General features: G+C 43.5%; 2 protein-coding genes across 2 annotated transcripts in view; one reads left to right on the top strand and one right to left on the bottom strand.

Moving 5' to 3' along the window:
• LOC307080447 (olfactomedin-4-like) overlaps positions 1 to 4,325 on the bottom strand; it is a 4,485-nt gene extending 160 nt beyond the window's left edge. The window contains exons 1-7 of the mRNA XM_079743140.1: positions 4,205 to 4,325; positions 3,931 to 4,056; positions 3,451 to 3,669; positions 3,018 to 3,168; positions 1,632 to 1,853; positions 1,121 to 1,289; positions 1 to 844 (exon numbers count right to left, since the gene is read on the bottom strand). The exon at positions 1 to 844 is cut by the window's left edge and continues 160 nt beyond it. Coding sequence (XP_079599266.1) covers positions 406 to 844; positions 1,121 to 1,289; positions 1,632 to 1,853; positions 3,018 to 3,168; positions 3,451 to 3,669; positions 3,931 to 4,056; positions 4,205 to 4,258 — 1,380 coding nt within the window. The 5' untranslated portion in view covers positions 4,259 to 4,325 and the 3' untranslated portion in view covers positions 1 to 405. The remainder of the gene's footprint in view (positions 845 to 1,120; positions 1,290 to 1,631; positions 1,854 to 3,017; positions 3,169 to 3,450; positions 3,670 to 3,930; positions 4,057 to 4,204) is intronic.
• Positions 4,326 to 7,367: 3,042 nt separating this feature from the next.
• Positions 7,368 to 10,258, top strand: LOC307080333 (olfactomedin-4-like). Its single transcript, XM_079743000.1, has 5 exons — positions 7,368 to 7,491; positions 7,839 to 7,997; positions 8,451 to 8,663; positions 8,899 to 9,031; positions 9,233 to 10,258. Exons 1-5 carry the CDS (start codon positions 7,417 to 7,419, stop codon positions 10,072 to 10,074), a joined length of 1,422 nt encoding a protein of 473 aa, XP_079599126.1. The 5' UTR covers positions 7,368 to 7,416; the 3' UTR covers positions 10,075 to 10,258.
• Positions 10,259 to 17,500: the final 7,242 nt, after the last annotated feature.

Here is a 17,500-nt window from a genome sequence, read left to right as displayed (position 1 = left end):
CTCATGACTATACATAATGTGTATAAGTACAGAACGCATCCACAAATCGCATGCTTGCATGCCAAAGCGGTTGTTAGTCTTGAAGTTTTGGTATTAGATCAGAGTCCGTCCAGTGTTAAGCTACTTGTCTTATGTTCCCACAAGAAGCAGTATTTTCAAACATTTTAAGATACAATTCAAGTAAATTAAGAAGTATGTGCAGTGTAAGGATGGCAATGACTATAGAGACATTTTTATTAAAGAAAATCAAAAAAAAATTGTTGGATGAAAAGAGAGTGCACCTTATATATATATATATATATATATATATATATATGAATGTACCGGAACAGTTCAGCTCAATTAATCACTTTCTACACATGTGCACATTATGGCTGTGGTGTTGTTGGCTACAAACCAAAGAAGCTACTCAAACTTAACCTTGTAGGAGGTCATAAACGCTTCCCCATAGGCATACAACATTTGATCCACTGGGCTGTAGTTCAGCGAATAAATATGGTTGGACATTTTGGTGATGCGTATGCCGACGTCGAACCTCTCCACACCCGTGGCGGTGTCCAAAGAGTAGAAGATCTCTTCCACGTCCTGGGTGACGTAGCGTGTGGCGTAGAGGACGCCAAACGCCACGAAGCTATTGGTCGCCGAATTCTTGTAAACCGACGTGTGCCAGGTTTCACCCAGCACGGGCCGTCCGTCTTCTACCCCCACCCGGGCCAGCACCAGGTTGCCATGGTCCTCGGTGGTGGTGTAGACCACCCAGACGCCGGTCTCGTCGGTGGCCAGGTCCAGGTCTGTGTATGGGTAGCAGGCTTCGAGGTGGCAGTAGTTGCCTTTGGAGTTGACCCTGCAGAGGAAACACCCATTTGAAGAAGCCCAGTTTAAATGGTTGCGAGAGACACACACCCCAGAACGAGGAAACAGATCAACAGTTCATTTAGTGTTCTAAAGCTGGATGAGAACTGGAAGAAACCAGTTCCATGGAGGTGTGCATTCACCCTTTTTTGCGTGAAGGTGGTTAAGCGGCCATACACATCTTTATGCATTCAATTTTCACCACAAAGAACATGAGTGTTTGAAGAGTAAAAAATAAAAAGGTTGACCAAAGAATGTATGATGGCACCTGGTTCCTGCAGGCAGCATTGCGGATTGAACAGTCTTGCTGGTGAGGTTGAATCTGCAGACGGCCGCTTCTTTGTAGCAGTTATAATAAAGGGCTTCTCCGTAAAGCACAGCGCTGGGCCCCTGGATAGTGTTGGTGGTTGGGTTACTGGGGCTGATCTGAACATTGCCTGTAAAAATAAATACTGGAAATTATACAGGAGAATACATGTGTATTCTAATATCATGAGGTAAAATGCCAGATGTTCATAGAGTTTCTATGAGTCATACCGAATACCTCATCATGACAACACCTTGCAAGTAATACTACACTGCCGTTTTACCATACATAAAAATCCTGCTTCTAATGACCCATGTTTTCAGCCAGGCTAAATGGTAACAGCATAAATGGTTCTTGTAGTAGCCAGTCTGCAGAGTTCTCCCCATAATCTGATCAATCTGAACAGAGAGCTAGTGGGTCCTGCGTAGTAAGTGTCTGCTATTTGCCTGAAGCTGGATACTCGGGTTCATACCTGGAGTGCTGATCCCGACTATCAGGGCGCTCAGAGTGGTGTAGCGCCGTACATAATGGGCGTATATGTTGCTGCTGGTCAGAATCACACGCCAATACCAATTCTCCTTCCCAGCGTCAGGTTTAGGGTCACGACCCCAAGATCCGTACTTGTAAGAGCCCGGGTATTCTCCTGATGTGTAGACCCTCGGGCCCGTCACGTTGACACATCGAGGACCGGCACCTAAAGGGTGACGACATGTTGGGGAGACAGGAGAGAGGTGAGGCGAGGAGCAGAGAGGAGCAGAGGGAAGAGGAGCAGAGAGGAGAGGAGGGGAGAGGAGAGGAGAGGAGAGGAGAGGAGAGGAGCAGAGAGGAGGGGAGAGGTGAGGAGCAGAGAGGAGAGGAGGGGAGAGGAGCAGAGAGGAGAGGAGGGGAGAGGAGAGGAGGGGAGAGGAGAGGAGAGGAGAGGAGCAGAGAGGAGCAGAGAGGAGAGGAGGGGAGAGGAGAGGAGGAGAGGAGGGGAGAGGAGCAGAGAGGAGAGGAGGGGAGAGGAGAGGAGAGGAGGGGAGAGGAGCAGAGAGGAGAGGAGGGAAGAGGAGCAGAGAGGAGAGGAGGGGAGAGGAGAGGAGGGGAGAGGAGCAGAGAGGAGAGGAGGGGAGAGGAGCAGAGAGGAGGGGAGAGGTGAGGAGCAGAGAGGAGAGGAGGGGAGAGGAGCAGAGAGGAGAGGAGGGGAGAGGAGAGGAGGGGAGAGGAGAGGAGAGGAGAGGAGCAGAGAGGAGCAGAGAGGAGAGGAGGGGAGAGGAGAGGAGGAGAGGAGGGGAGAGGAGCAGAGAGGAGAGGAGGGGAGAGGAGAGGAGAGGAGAGGAGGGGAGAGGAGAGGAGCAGAGAGGAGAGGAGGGAAGAGGAGCAGAGAGGAGAGGAGGGGAGAGGAGAGGAGGGGAGAGGAGCAGAGAGGAGAGGAGGGAAGAGGAGCAGAGAGGAGAGGAGGGAAGAGGAGAGGAGTAGAGAGGAGCAGAGAGGAGAGGAGGGGAGAGGAGCAGAGAGGAGAGGAGGGGAGAGGAGAGGAGCAGAGAGGAGCGGAGGGAAGAGGAGCAGAGAGGAGAGGAGGGGAGAGGAGAGGAGCAGAGAGGAGAGGAGGGAAGAGGAGCAGAGAGGAGAGGAGGGAAGAGGAGAGGAGAAGAGAGGAGGGAAGAGCAGAAGAGGAGAGGAGGGAAGAGGAGAAGAGAGGAGAGGAGCAGAGAGGAGAGATGATAGTGGATAGGAGAAAATAGCAAAGTGGATAGGTGAAGAGAAAAGAGGACAGCAGAGTAGAGGATTGAAGAGGAGACACCAACAGACCATGGAGAAGGAATAAATTGAACAAGTATCTTGAGGAGACTGAGTTTGGTCAGTGTAACTGAAATACCATTTGAAGGATTGACTGGGGGACTACGGCTGCATCCATTCTTGCAGTGGTCCAGGTCTCTGGTGAGACGGATGTTGGTCTTCTCTCTCTTCACCGTCTGCATGGTGTCAAACGCTTCCAGCTGCTGCATCTCTTCTTTTAAATCTTGCAGCTGAGAGACATATAGGAATAAACCACGCATATCGTGATCCTTTTGGTGAGTCCCTTATTCTTGGATATTCTCTGTGTAATGTATACTACACTTATTAGTCTTGACCTCCAAAATGTAACTGTGTTTTTAAGGGTTGGAGGAGTTATATAGATCTTTGCACCTGAGATAATTCACATTAAACCAAAGAATTAAAGGTTCTTTATTAAAATCACTCGCAGTGCCTTTAGTATGGTATGCTACTTATAGCTACTTCTATATAGTTGGAACATGTTAAGGGGTTACCGTCTCAAACATGTTGCTGTTTTGTTGCCTAAACCCGAGGTGGGTGCTGTTGAGCTTGTTCACGAGCTGCTGGATCTCAGCCATGTCGTTGTGTATGACCTGCAGGGTGATGGCCCCATACAGATCGCCATCGTTCTCCAGCTCCAGCTCAGACACCTCAGCAACCAGCTCGGGCAAGCGCTGCTCCAGTGCCAACAGCAGACCATCAAACTCACGGGCCTTTTCAGAGAGATATCAGTGTGTTCAGCGTCAACCGCAGCACCTGTTTACGCTGACATTCAGTGGGAGTCCCACATAAAGGGTATTTATAGGAAAAGACTAGATTGACTAGAGTGTAAAGACACTATAGTGACAAGAAACCTCAAAGCATCTCGACCAAACCCAATTCAAACACTTCATTTCAACACACATATTTGCGGGTGGAGCACAATGATATTAAAGTTAAAAGAAATTGTATTCCATGAGTTTATGTCTTGAAACCTTCTGTGGATTGACGTCCTGGTTACATTTCACAGCGTCTTGCTCCACAGTTTTGAGTTTGTTGTGAGGAAAGGGTTTCTCTGCATTCTTAAACTCACAAATACAAGAGTCAGAGGCATAGGCCACCTGCAAGATAAGCCTTGTTGTCAATCGTTGCAAGAATCAAAAACATTGAGCATAGATTCAGGTTCCCATTTCAATTTTGTTCTTAGAATATAAAAGTATATACTATTATATAATAATACATTGTTTCTATTGTATATTATATTCTTACCTGATGAACAATAATCTGCAGCGTGAAGAGTTGGAGAATCATAGCAAGATACATGATGGTTGATGAGCGACGGCACACTTTCAATAACCACAGTAAGAATCAGACCCTATCTCTCTGAGCAGTGGACACTCCCACTATGCTCTGAAAGCCCCAGCAACGCCTCTGATGGCGTGTGTGTGTGTGTGTGTGTGTGTGTGTGTCCGTGCGTGTGTGTGTGTGTGTGTGTGTGTGTGTGTGTGTGTGTGTGTGTGTGTGTGTGTGCTCTTATGCAATGCACAAAATAAAAAGTAAGGCTTTGGTCCTCATGTAAACCAACCAACAGGGAATTTGAGAACAAGGAAATAAACAAATACATGAATTTAAGATAAAAAAACATCTTGATTTCCTGTAGGGGACACGTTACACATGTTGAGGATGTTGGAGAAAAATACTTTCAACGATGGAAAATTATTACCAAATGGGGAATGGTTTCACGTGACAAATGAAGAAAGAAGGAACAGAGAATCTTTGCTTTGCAATTATTACAGTCTCTTACACAATTAGGGAACCACCAAAACCCAGTTCTTAAAATTCATAATATTGCTTCTGCAAGGGCTTCTTCAATGAGCCATAAGCTGAATCACCGTTTTTTGTTTTTTTACCTTATTCAGCAAAATATAGTATCATAGCTGACATTCATTTATTAATTTAAATGGAGGGCACTCTGGGTTAGATGTTGGGCTGATAACCTGCATGGAGATTTGGTTTGGATGGCCAAAAGTGGAGGAGTGGGGTTTGCTGTCCCCAGGGGTTGATGTAACTCTAGCAAGTGTTTGTGTTGATGTATTGATTTGATAGGGACAGGTCTTTACTTCGTTTAATGTCAGGTTCAGTGGCTGCACAGATTAGGAGGGCATTCCGTTTGTTTCGTTTTTCTTGGTGTGGCGGCGACAGCGTGTAGAGGTCCAGTTAGGCAGAAACGTCCTGGGAGCCCTTCCTTGGGGTTTTGACTCCGATGGCGCGACGGCATGAGTACCTCACCTTATGTGGGCCCCTGCAGAGGTCTAGGGGCCAGCTTACTTTGGTTCCATTACGTTTAATTTGTATTAGGGTTGACTTATATTTATTCAGTTTAAGTTTATTTTTTATTTTATGTTTAATTCCTACAGGTTACTTATTGATAATATTTAAGATATTGGTTGCGGCTGCAAATTTAGACGACATCATTCAGGTCCCTTCTGAACATCTTTTGGATTGTTGGACCAAAGACCAGTTGGTTCAAATGACAGATCTTCATGGGGTTGAGTGTAGTCGTACTCTATGTTGGATAATGATATTGCGGAAACCTTCAGGTCCCGGTTGAGCATCAATTTGTATATTAGTCAGGACATTCGATGCACCTTTAAGTCCCTTCACAGACAAGCATAAAGATAACAACATTTACAAAGCCTGATTCTCCTCTACTTCCACGTTGGGAAAATTTTGTTGATCCGGTAGGATCTTTGAATTATGACATCAAGTTTGATCTTCTTAAGTTTACTGGAAGGTTCCCTTGTCTCCTAAAGCGAGTGGGATTTTAGCTTTTTATTACACCCTCTGGCCAGTATTCATACATTAATGCCTTTTTGTTTTAATGCAACATACTGGAGAGTTTTCAATGCCTTATAAATCAGTGATAAATCTGGTCTGTGGGGTTCGACGTTAATTTGTATGACAGTCATTTACAATGACTACTGTGCTCCGTATGTCCTACACACCCAAACTCTGTGTGAAAGGTTGGCATGGGCACACCTGACAGTTGAGCTGGCCAGATGGGACTTTGCTAAGGCAACAGTGACATACCTGGGCATATTTAAAAGTACAAAATAATGGTGGCAGTGTGACCTCAAACTGAAAAGGACAAAGTGAAGCCAATGAAAGCAATGAGATCAGTGCATGTTGCCATTCATAGCACTTGCTTGGGAATATCAAATAATACCTTTTTGCTTATACTGCTAATAATAAAAATGATGATCATTGTCTGTTTCATAATTACCATTAATAACTTATAATAACTTTATTTTATCCTTTTTTTAGACTTATTTTATTCATGTAGTTACTTGTTTTTGGTTGAGCTATCCGGCATCAGAAAGCTGTCATGATCAATTTTAAAATGTGTACTACCGTAATGTGTACTACCGTACAAAGGCAACCAGTTTCGCGGCAAAATGGAGTTATGACTCAACATGAACTTGTGGCGATGTTTATCTTGTTGCGGCCAACTATCTTGATTCAATCTTGCTCGGTTCTATCCTCTGGAATAAAATGTGTAAACATCGGATGAAAAATCAAGGAAGGGGCAGTTTCTCCATGCAAATATGCCAAGTGCCTTGGTATTATGTAGATCCCCAATTAAGTGATATATTAAGCTGCTGTTTAGTCTATATGTCATCTAGGTTTAATTTTAATTTTAATTGTATATTCTAATACAATAATGTATATATATTTTCCTAATCTACAAGATCCTAATCTACATTTTGAAAACATAAAGACATTTTAATAAAATAATAAGAAACATAGAATCTAGTAAGTAATTTGAAAAAGAATAATGTTGGAAAAAAACTATATATCTGAGGGGCAACACTAGTTGCTGCACTTTGATGTACTGCTGTTGTATTGCCTATACAGCAACAATTCTTAGTAGTTGAAAGGTAAGGTTCAGTATCTGCATTTTAAAGGCTAATTGGTGAAGAATATTGATGATTTTGGAGTGAATCCACATATTTATTTAGAACACAATTGCCTTGAAATATATTAAGAAAAAATTTGTTCTCACTGTTGACATAGTTACAATGGTAACTACTCCCAGTATTAATAAAAATCCAATATACCAAACAGAGTTTTGCTCAAGTGAATCCACGGTCATTTCAAAACTCAGGAAAACCCAGAAAAACAAAGGGGAAGTCATTATCGGAAGAGTGCGGTTAACCTTGACATTTTCGCAATTTTAATGGCACCGCCTCATTGTGTGTGTGTGTGTGTGTGTGTGTGTGTGTGTGTGTGTGCGTGTGTGTGTGTGTGTGTGTGTGTATGTGTGTGTGTTTGTGTGTGTGTGTCTGTGTGTGTGCGTGTGTTGGGGGGGTGTGAGAGAGATACAAAGAGAGAGAGAGAGAGAGGAAGAATAATATAGATATGTATGTTTGAACATCCCTTCTCCTCATTTCGAGAGAACCTCATTCTCCTGAGTCCCTACTATGGCCCCTACTATGTTTCTTCTGCTGTTAGTTTTGTGTGCAGTGAGTTTTAATCGGACATTCGCTCACTCTGAGGTAGGTTACAACATCATACTGCTCTGGCCCTGTTGTTTTTACCAGTATTATACTGTACCAATATTTCATTTCAAAGGTAAGATGTATTTAGTGTGTTAGTGTGTAAAGTATGCATATTCAGTATATTCCTTCTATGTATAATATGAGATCCATAGTCATCCACAATGTTGTAATCGGATTGTACTTTGTTTACAGTTAATTTAGCATTTCAACACTTACGTCTCTAAGACATATGTGTGTGTGTGTGTGTGTGTGTGTGTGTGTGTGTGTGTGTGTGTGTGTGTGTGTGTGTGTGTGTGTGTGTGTGTGTGCGTGTGTGTGTGCGTACGTCTGTTTGCTGTCTACAGGCAGAGAGCCAGGTTCAGCGTGTCTCTGGCCATCAGCGTGGCGGGGCGTGTGTGTGTCCCTTCAACTCCAGCATGTGGATCTTCCCCACTCTACAGTACGAGAGGGTGCAGCAGGCCGTGGAGAGCTGCGAGGAATCCATAGAGAATCAGGAGAACCAGGTTCACACACACCCACCAACACACACACACACACACACAGACAGACAGACAGACAGACAGACAGACAGACAGACAGACAGACAGACAGACAGACAGACAGACAGACAGACAGACAGACCCACCCAGACAGACAGACAGACAGACAGACAGACAGACAGACAGACAGACAGACAGACAGACAGACAGACAGACAGACACACACACACACACACACACACACAGATTTTATGACAGCAGGCAAACACATTTGCATATATATATATATATGGAGGTTAGGGATTGGAATGCAGGCCTCCCAGTCTCCACTGGAGGCAGCCTGGTAGAAAGGAAATCGCAGTTAAAATATATGTTCGTGTTTAGAAGGATGGATAGGTATATATGCATATATGTGTGTGTTTGTGTGTGCGCACTACATGTCTTGTGATGTTGTGTGGTTCTTCATGCCGCTAACAGGTGTTGCTGTCTAGCGAGCGTCTCCCCCAGATGCAGGCTCTGCTTCAGAACCTGAGCGCCCGCCTGGAGCCATACCTCTACCTGAGGAAGGCAGGCCTGCACTCGGCGCTGTGGCTGCAGAAGCTTGGCCAGGAGCTGAAAAAGCTAGAGGGGGACATTAGCCTTCTCCACAGCCAGGGAGATAGCAATGAAATAAAGACACTGTCTGCGGAGGTGACATTCAAGGAACTACATTGTTTCTGTTCTTTCTTGATAGTTTGGCTTAAATTCTAGACGAAAACTTTAGTTTAAGGTCTTCGATCACAGAGATGCTTTGTACTAGTATTCTGATTGATATGTTTACAATCGAATATCAGTGTGATCATAAAAACAACTATTGTTATGTTTGTCAATTTCCATCTTCTTCCCTTTTATTTGTGCGCGTCTCTGTTGTCTATGTATATGTCAGGCAAGTAAGCTACGGATAAATGTGGAGAAAATGTACCATTTGGACACCATAAACATGAAGACAATCAAAGAGAAGCTGAGGTATCTGAAGAACCGTGCTGAGTCTTGTAGGTCAATCCCCGAGGATTTCCGAGGTAAGTTCATTTTCCAATGAGTGTGTCCATGCATGGGATACAAGCCATTAAATGGGTGTGACTTGTACCTACACGCATCAGAAAAAACAAAGAAACGTACGAAGAAAGAAAATAATGTAGAGTGAGGAGAAAGCAACAAACACATATTTTGTTCACCTTGTCTCACTTGAATGCTCCCTCTCTTTCCCACAACTTTTACAGGCAAATATTCGCATTGCACCACCAAGGGCCTGATAACCAACATCAGCAGCCCAGTAGTGACCAAGATCAGCCCTTTTGGCAAGAACCTTATATCTGGCTCCTGGGGGAAACAGGCCCAGCAGGGCAGCTCCAGGGACAGCGAAAGCTACTGGGTTCAACCCCTGGCCAACAGCCACGCCTGGGGCAACACCTTGCGTCTTTACCCCTCCTATGAGAAGTTCATGGCCTCCGCCGGACACCACGACGTGACCTTCGCTCCGTCCTACTCCGACAAGAACACCAACGAGGGCCCCAACGGCGTGCTCTACGGGGACGCCTTCTACTACCACTGCTACCGCACCGCTGACGTCTGCCGCTACAACCTCACCAGCAGCACCGTGGCGCGGGTCACGCTGCCCGGCGACGTGGGCTTCTCCAACAAGTTCCCGTACTGCTACTACGACTGCCGCCCCTACAGCGACGTGGACCTGGAGGTGGACGAGACGGGCGTGTGGGCCATCTACGCCACGATGGGCAGCCACGGCAACCTGGTGGTGAGCCGGCTGGAGTGGGACGGCGCGGCGCTCAACGTCACGCACACATGGGAGACGCACGTGTTCAAGAAGGCGGTGAGCAACGCGTTCATGGCGTGCGGTGTGCTGTACGCCACGCGCTACGCCGACGACTCCAAAGAGGAGGTCTTCTACGCCTTCGACACGGGCACAGGCGCGGAGGACAACTCGCTGGCACTGCCGCTGGAGAAGGTGGCCAAGGGGGCCGCCAGCGTGAGCTACAACCCCATCGACAGGCAGATCTACATGTACAACGACGGCTACCTTCTGGCCTACCAGGCCGTGTTCTGATTGCACGTCTCTTGATGTCCTTGGTGAAGAATGCGGTTGTTTGTTTGGGTTACATCGTTGGGATTTTAGCGAATGAAAGTGAATTTTGTATAAAAAAGTATTTGATTGGTGCATTCTTAATTCCTAAACGACGTGTCAATAAAGACATTTATTTGCAAGCAAACAAATAACACTAAATCTAAAATGCTTGTTTATTTATTATTTGCGGAATGTTTTGTTTCAAAGTGAATTCTGAAAGGGGTTACCCCAAACAAAGCCATTTAACCATTTTACCATTCAGCCATTGCTTCATTCTACATAAAAAAGCACTTGATTTGTGGTGACAGTTGGGGTGCTAGGTAGGGGGAAGGTAGAAATAGGGGTTCGGGCAGAAGTGTTATTGTGCTGCTCTTGGGCTGATGAAGAGAAGCCATCTGCTGTGGCTGACCAACTAAGGCAGTATCAAGGGAACTGTGATTGGCATTTTATTTATCGCAAAAAGATTGCTGAGTTTGTAATAAAAATGTCATGGTTGCTCTGATTCTAAATGCACCACTTGGCAATATTGTCATAACGGTAAATTTAATTTATGTTCCGTGTCTGGACCAACAGGGACCAAACCATGGCCCGGGAAGTTTTTGTCTCACTCTGTGCGGATGCATTCACTTGAGAAAAACGTTGGCCCTTTTATTCTGAAAAACAAGAATCAAATTGATAATAATCACAAAATATATCAGATATCTTAATTGTACTATATCAGAGTTCTCCATAGACCCCGGCGGCCAGCTATAGAGCCGCTTAGATATTCTGGGTTGTTTCTGACTAAATTAAAGGTAATGTCTAAAAATCCGCCCTGTGTTTATTGCTTCCATTGGTTCTCAACAATCTAACATAAGAGAGCTTACAAATACTTTTCCAATAGCAAGATAACAATAAAGGATTTATGCGCCAACCTCATCACTTAGGCTAGACAAGTTTATATGATTACATTGGCATCTACCTATTATATCTTATGACAATGGCAGGAAATTGCATTGGCCAATGCTCTTAAGCTCACGGCCAACATTTCTGTGTGCCAATAAGAAAACAAGGAGGGCTCAAACTCATAGTAAGGATGTTCTTTTTACAAATTCTTTGTTAAGTGTTTCAGGTTCACCCAATGGACCAGAGGGCAGTGTGGCTAAAACCACCACACCATTTCTAATTTTGGATGAGTTCCAATCAAAACCTCACCTCGGTGGAAACAACATTTCTCATGGTATAGGCCAGGCCTGCTTGAGTGCATAGCTAAGTGGTAAGGTGACCTCGTTCTTATGCATAATGTATAATTCATGCTGCGTCATAATTGCAACAATTAAAGTCTATGTCTTTACCTCTCTGTGCACTCTCTATCCCATTCTTTTCTTGTTTCACAGCTGAGCACTATGTATTTAGTGAATGCTTACACCCACACTCTCTCTCACACCACCTAGCCTTTTAATTGGCCTCCTTTACTTTCAGTGGACTTTTCCCTCTGGTATACATATTGGATAATGATAACTATTGTCCGCATGGTTGATCTATTCTTAAAGACGGGCTGAAACCATGAGAAAATTAAAAAAAGACTGAGTGAAACTGTCTTTTCAGACTTTTCCTCTATTCAAACCCATCATCTGCACTTTATATATTATTGCCTATCTTTTTTGGCACAGATGATTGTTTGATATGGATCTCGATTTTAATTAAGCCAGCTAGCCACCCACTCGAGGCGGACATTGCACGTTTGGTGCCCTAGGCAAGCCCTTTTGTACTGTACCCCGGGCAGCTGCCATAGGCAGCGGCCTATGTCCCCTATAGGAAGTGCGCCCCCATCTCCGTCTGTATTCATTGTTAAAATGATTGTCTTCGATACGCACATTTTGTGATTAATGTCTGTATCACACACTCAGAACCGCAATTGGCTTGTAGGCAGCACACAAAGAGTGTACTCCGTGTACTACTGTTGCAGTCCATTCCAGTTTGTACACTAGGTGGCTCTATGACCACACATATGTTTAGTGATGTGGTCTGGTTTACTGTGGCTAGCAGGCTGCATGTCTGACACACCCGGAATCCTTCCTTCATAATTACAGACCTAAATAGTAACTGAGAGGTTGGCCACATCATGTTCAGAGGCAGCATTGGCTTCCATCTGAGGCTACTGGATGTACACGTGTCTGTGTTTGATATGGAGAATGTTTCTTGTTGGTTTCCTGCTTGGGCTGGCATCTAGGAAGACCTCGAACGTAAATTAAAGCAAAGACACAGCCTAGCATTCTATACCTAGAACTATAACCAACATGTTTTAGATTATAATTAATGTTTGGGCGCTTATTGTATATTTATGTACAGACAAACACACACACGCACACTTTGTGTGTTTGTACATACACAATGTATGAATGCTGCACATGATTGGCAGCGGTGATGGACTATGGATAGCAATGTTTCTTTGGTGAATTAGTTCAACCATGAACACATCTTCCCATTAGCATGAGTGTGTCACTTTCTAAACTCTATTATTTCAACTGCCAAAACGCAGTGCATTAGCGATGAATACAGGCGACTCCTGCTGGCCTCCACCAGCAGCCAGGAGCACTGCTTAAATGGGGCAGAAATTAGCACCTCCTGTTGGGCCATACGGGATCATGGTTAATATGTCGTGCTGTGCTGTGCTGCTTGCTTGCTGTGAAAAGAAGATTCATCACAAAAGTGTGATCAGAATGGCTCTGTGGGAGTGTGTGTGTGTGTGTGTGTGTGTGTGTGTGTGTGTGTGTGTGTGTGTGTGTGTGTGTGTGTGTGTGTGTGTGTGTTTGCACATGCATGCAAAACATGTAATTCCCAAAAGGTTCTAAGCCTTAGAGTTTACCTTGACCATGAATTCTTCTGGAGAACGCTGTCTGAAAGAGGCCATATCCTTGTGTCCCATTGAGGTGAATTGTGTTTTGCTTTGGGCAACTCAGAGAAAGTTGATTTGAATATAAAAACAAGTCTATGCAAAACAACAGTGACCTAGAGATTGGGAAAGAGTGGGTGTGCATCGCTGTTTTTTTTATAATTGAAAGAACAGGGATACCTTCATTGTGCCTTTACTTGTACAATGGAGTTGTTTTAGGGTGAAACACGAATGTCTGAAATCTATCTAAGCAGAAAGGGACAGAGACAGAGGGGATAGAGTGATTTTTCAGAATGAAGGAAAGAGAGATGTAAAGAGGTAAAACATACGTGGTGGGTGCAGGGTGTGGAACCCTGGCTCACATGGGTGGACCCTGCAGAAGGACATTGTAATGACAGGGCATCTAGTAGTTTGAAGATATAAATACGTTTTAAACGAACACAAGTTCTGTTCCTATGGGATGAACCTGGACAGCCCCACCCACTGGGGCTGAAATGACAGGGTGGATAGAGATGTGAGCATGTATGGGAGAGTTCAGCAAACGGTGTAGCAGTACAAGACTTTTCGCTCATCAGAAATGGGTCACTGCTCCAAAGAATCTATACAGATACATTCATACCATTACAATTATGACTTCTCCTCAGATTGCCAGTAGTTACAAATTATTGTTATGTATGAAACAGTTCCATATCACCTACGATATTATGTAAATCACATAATTAGATCATATGTCCACATATAGATGTTATTTCTGTAGCTTCACATAATGTTACCCTCCCTAAATGCTTCAAACAGATTCAAAACTGACTCTGAGAGTCCAAGGCAAAGACTGTCCCTCTGAACGCATTGTGATACATAAGCTTCCACAGGTGGAGAAAACTTTTGGCAGGACATCGGAACCTGCTGAGGCCATAACGGCCTCACAAACTCCCTGACCAAACTGGTTGGTGTCATTAGTTGAAGTGGATCGGATTAATTCATTATCAATGGGCCCTTTTCACATAAAGAAAAACACAGTTGTAGCTCTTAACATTTCAACAATTATGTCCATATTAAATTAAATCAAAGGTTTGGCAGTGCACCAGTACAGACACAACTACTCAGTTCATATATTGACCATACTATGGACATAAATAAAAAACAATCTAATGTTAAAAGAGTTTGCTGAACAAGAATTTACTGTTGACATGCTGGAAAAGGATAAAAACAGGTCCCTAAAAGTCTGCAGAAAGGTTTAATTGACGACAAACAAACAACTAATTAAAAGTTGCATTTATGTGGATTTGATCGGATTTGTATTAACAGGTATTATAAGTATTACTGATTGATATGCAAGCCCCTTACTTTTGTCTGTGGGCCAGTCCATAATTATGAGCCTGAAAGAAGAAATAGCAGCACACACTTTTACCCTCTGCAGACTATCGTCCATTCAGTGCATTTAAAAAGAAACTCTACAGAGCAACATCTCCTTCTAGTGAGTGGGGGGGCGTGTGTTCATGTATGTGCTGTATCCACTCCTCTGAAAGCTTCCCTTTGAAACAAATCCTCCTTGAATGTATGTATTCACTCATGTGTAAAAGAAAGTGCTTAGCGGTCTTCACTTGAGACTTTCATAACAACCGCACAGTTGTTTTTTGACTTCAGAGCCAGAGCACGTGCCTCCTACTAACACACGGTGACTCAGGGGTCACGGGTTAATACAGTGTAGGCGGCTCTAATTCTGAAAGGAAGCCTTTGAAGATGGCTGCTTTTCAAATGAGGAGAATGATGTTGCCAAATGATGTTGAATGATGCTGCCAAATGGTCAGTTCATAAGCATGTAGATGGATGCAACTGACTCAGTTAAAACTCTGAATTGTGTTTACGTTTGTCAGTTTTACGAACATAGAGATTTAGATTCAGTAGATAACTGATTTTTTTATAAACATTTATATTGATTGATTCTTAGCACTACATATGTGAAAAGCTGCAGGATGTCTCACCATCTTGCGGACTGGACTGGAGGGATTGAGAACACAATCGCGATCATTAATATGTTGTCGTAAGAAAATATGTTGATGTATCTTAAAAAATGTCAGCGCATGTGTGAGCTGATGAACATATTCCATCAATTGATGACTCACATAGAACATATTTGGATATCTTACTATTGAAGAGAGGAATGCATTTATTTGGGTAGTAAGACATGTAGGATGACAATAACACTGAGTTTTAAAGTTGGAGTTATTTCACTGTGTGATCTGGAGACCCAACTGAGGAGAAAGCCAACAAAACTGTAGGAGGCCTCTCAGAGAGTGGATAGATGCTGAAAGCCTTCCTAATCCCATAATCTTTAATAGAATACCTCTTGTTAGCTGGATTCTGGCCTCATGTGAGTGAACCCCCCTCTGACTCAGCATGTATTTGCTTCAGCCTATTTTCTACAATCCAACATGCAAAGTATAATCATCATTACCTTTACAGGAACATATACTGTTGTTAAGGTAGTATATAAAACACACACACACAATTCCCCCCCCCCCCACACACACACACACAACGACACACACACACAAACACACACACATACACACACACACACACACACACACACACACATACACACACACACACACACACACACACATAAACAGACACACACACTGAAAGCAAACAGTGCAAATTTCAGTATCATCGCAGAAAATATTTTGGTTAATGGGATTGATATTAATGTTCCACCTATTAACATTTATTGAAAAGGGCTGTTTGTCCTATCTCACAGGCACTTCATTTTAAATGTAAAAACAAACCCCATTAGTGTGGCCCATCATTCATCCTCTATCATCTGCGTCATTCCCCACACTTCCTGATCTGACAGCTCCCATCGGACTAATAATGGATAATCCATTTGCCCCATCACCCAGAAGCCAGAAGCCACCCAATTGATTTTTGCCTATTCATAATGGGCTTGGCAGCCCTAGATTTCTATCAAATATAGAACATAATCAACACATATGAATTAGAAATAGACATGTGACGTGTAGGTATAAAAACCAATATTTTATTGATATGCAACAAAGTATGCAACTACATATTTATTACCATGCCTTAGTAAACAAAACGCTTCACACATATATACCACCTGGCCAAGCAGCTGTTGATGGCGATGACCCAAACAGCTGCATTTGTTCTCAATTTGTTTTCTCATTCTTTCACGTTTGACCTTACTGCATCCTTTGGCTTTTACCCTGCTGCGTCTCTTTATGTTTTCTCGTATTGTCCTTGACATTTCACCGCCTGATACCGCATCACATTTATTTCAACATAACATTTATTACAACATTGGCAGTTGCCCTCCCCAAAATGTCCTCACTTGTGCTGCGCTGTGGGCGGTGATCAATGGGGACGTGTGCTTCCAGTCCGCCCCTGTTGTGTGGTGTACCTCTAAGAGGATCAGCAGCTTCATTAAATAGAGAGGCCTGCAGTTCCCTATCAGCACCTGACAGCAGGTAAGAGGTGTGAGATGGGAAGACTGAGTGACTCAATGGAGAGGGAATCGCACATCACACAAGCAGCTTTCATCAAGACCATACCGACTGTTTGCTTTTTCAGACTTCAATTTTTGCGGGTGATCATGGGGACGGGAAGATATATGTTCATTGAGCGGAAAAAAGGTTTTTTTGTCAATACCTTCATATATGTGATCTGCGTCAGTATTCTATAAATCTGATCCAATGCTTTGCTTTAACCTGTGTAAAATGAACTTCAAGTAACATTGGTAGGTGAGTATATATTGTATATTGCTTTGCATAGATGTGTGTGTATTTAGCAGTTCAATCTTTATGTCCATCCCAGTTGTGTTCAGTGGTTTTTGTCATTTGTAAGGGAATAGCTCCTACACTTCTGCAAAGGTATGGAAAAAATAGAATAAAATTTAAGCCTGCATCATTGCTTTACAGACTATGCATCGCGCGCACGCACGCACACATGCACACACACACACACACACACACACACACACACACACACACACACAAACACACACACACACAGATGCACATGTTCTCTTGGCGTTGGTTGGCAGTACTGTCACATTTAATGGACCTAAGTAGAGGAAGAGGTTGCATTTTGGACGACTATTCTATTATTTATCTAAATGTTTGTTAGGGGAATCATTTGGCTTCTGTCTCGGGCTACCAACTAGGGCTAGCCACTAGATTAGTTATTATTCTTTGGTGTATTTCTACAGTTTTTTTATTTGCAATAACACAATATAACCACATAAAAATGAAAATGATGTGTACACATTCGCAACCATAAACAGTTTTAGTGATGTACAGTAACTATGGAAACCGAATTGACTGTCTTTGGCTCCTGGGGGGGGGGGGGGCATTGAATGAAGCAAATCCATGGGGCGTCATTCGTCTTAGGCCAAAAGCTGGTCCGATGGGATTTCATGTCAAACGAGTCTGTTCAAGGCTCAAAGGCGAAAAGTAATAATTGAGATCGGATTCATGTTCCTCATTCTCAATTCTCATGCAAGGCGGTCGTTTT

Source organism: Pollachius pollachius (genome assembly GCF_949987615.1).
Source record: "Pollachius pollachius genome assembly, chromosome: 9".
NCBI lineage: Eukaryota > Metazoa > Chordata > Actinopteri > Gadiformes > Gadidae > Pollachius > Pollachius pollachius.
This window is presented reverse-complemented; position numbering and strand designations above follow the sequence as displayed.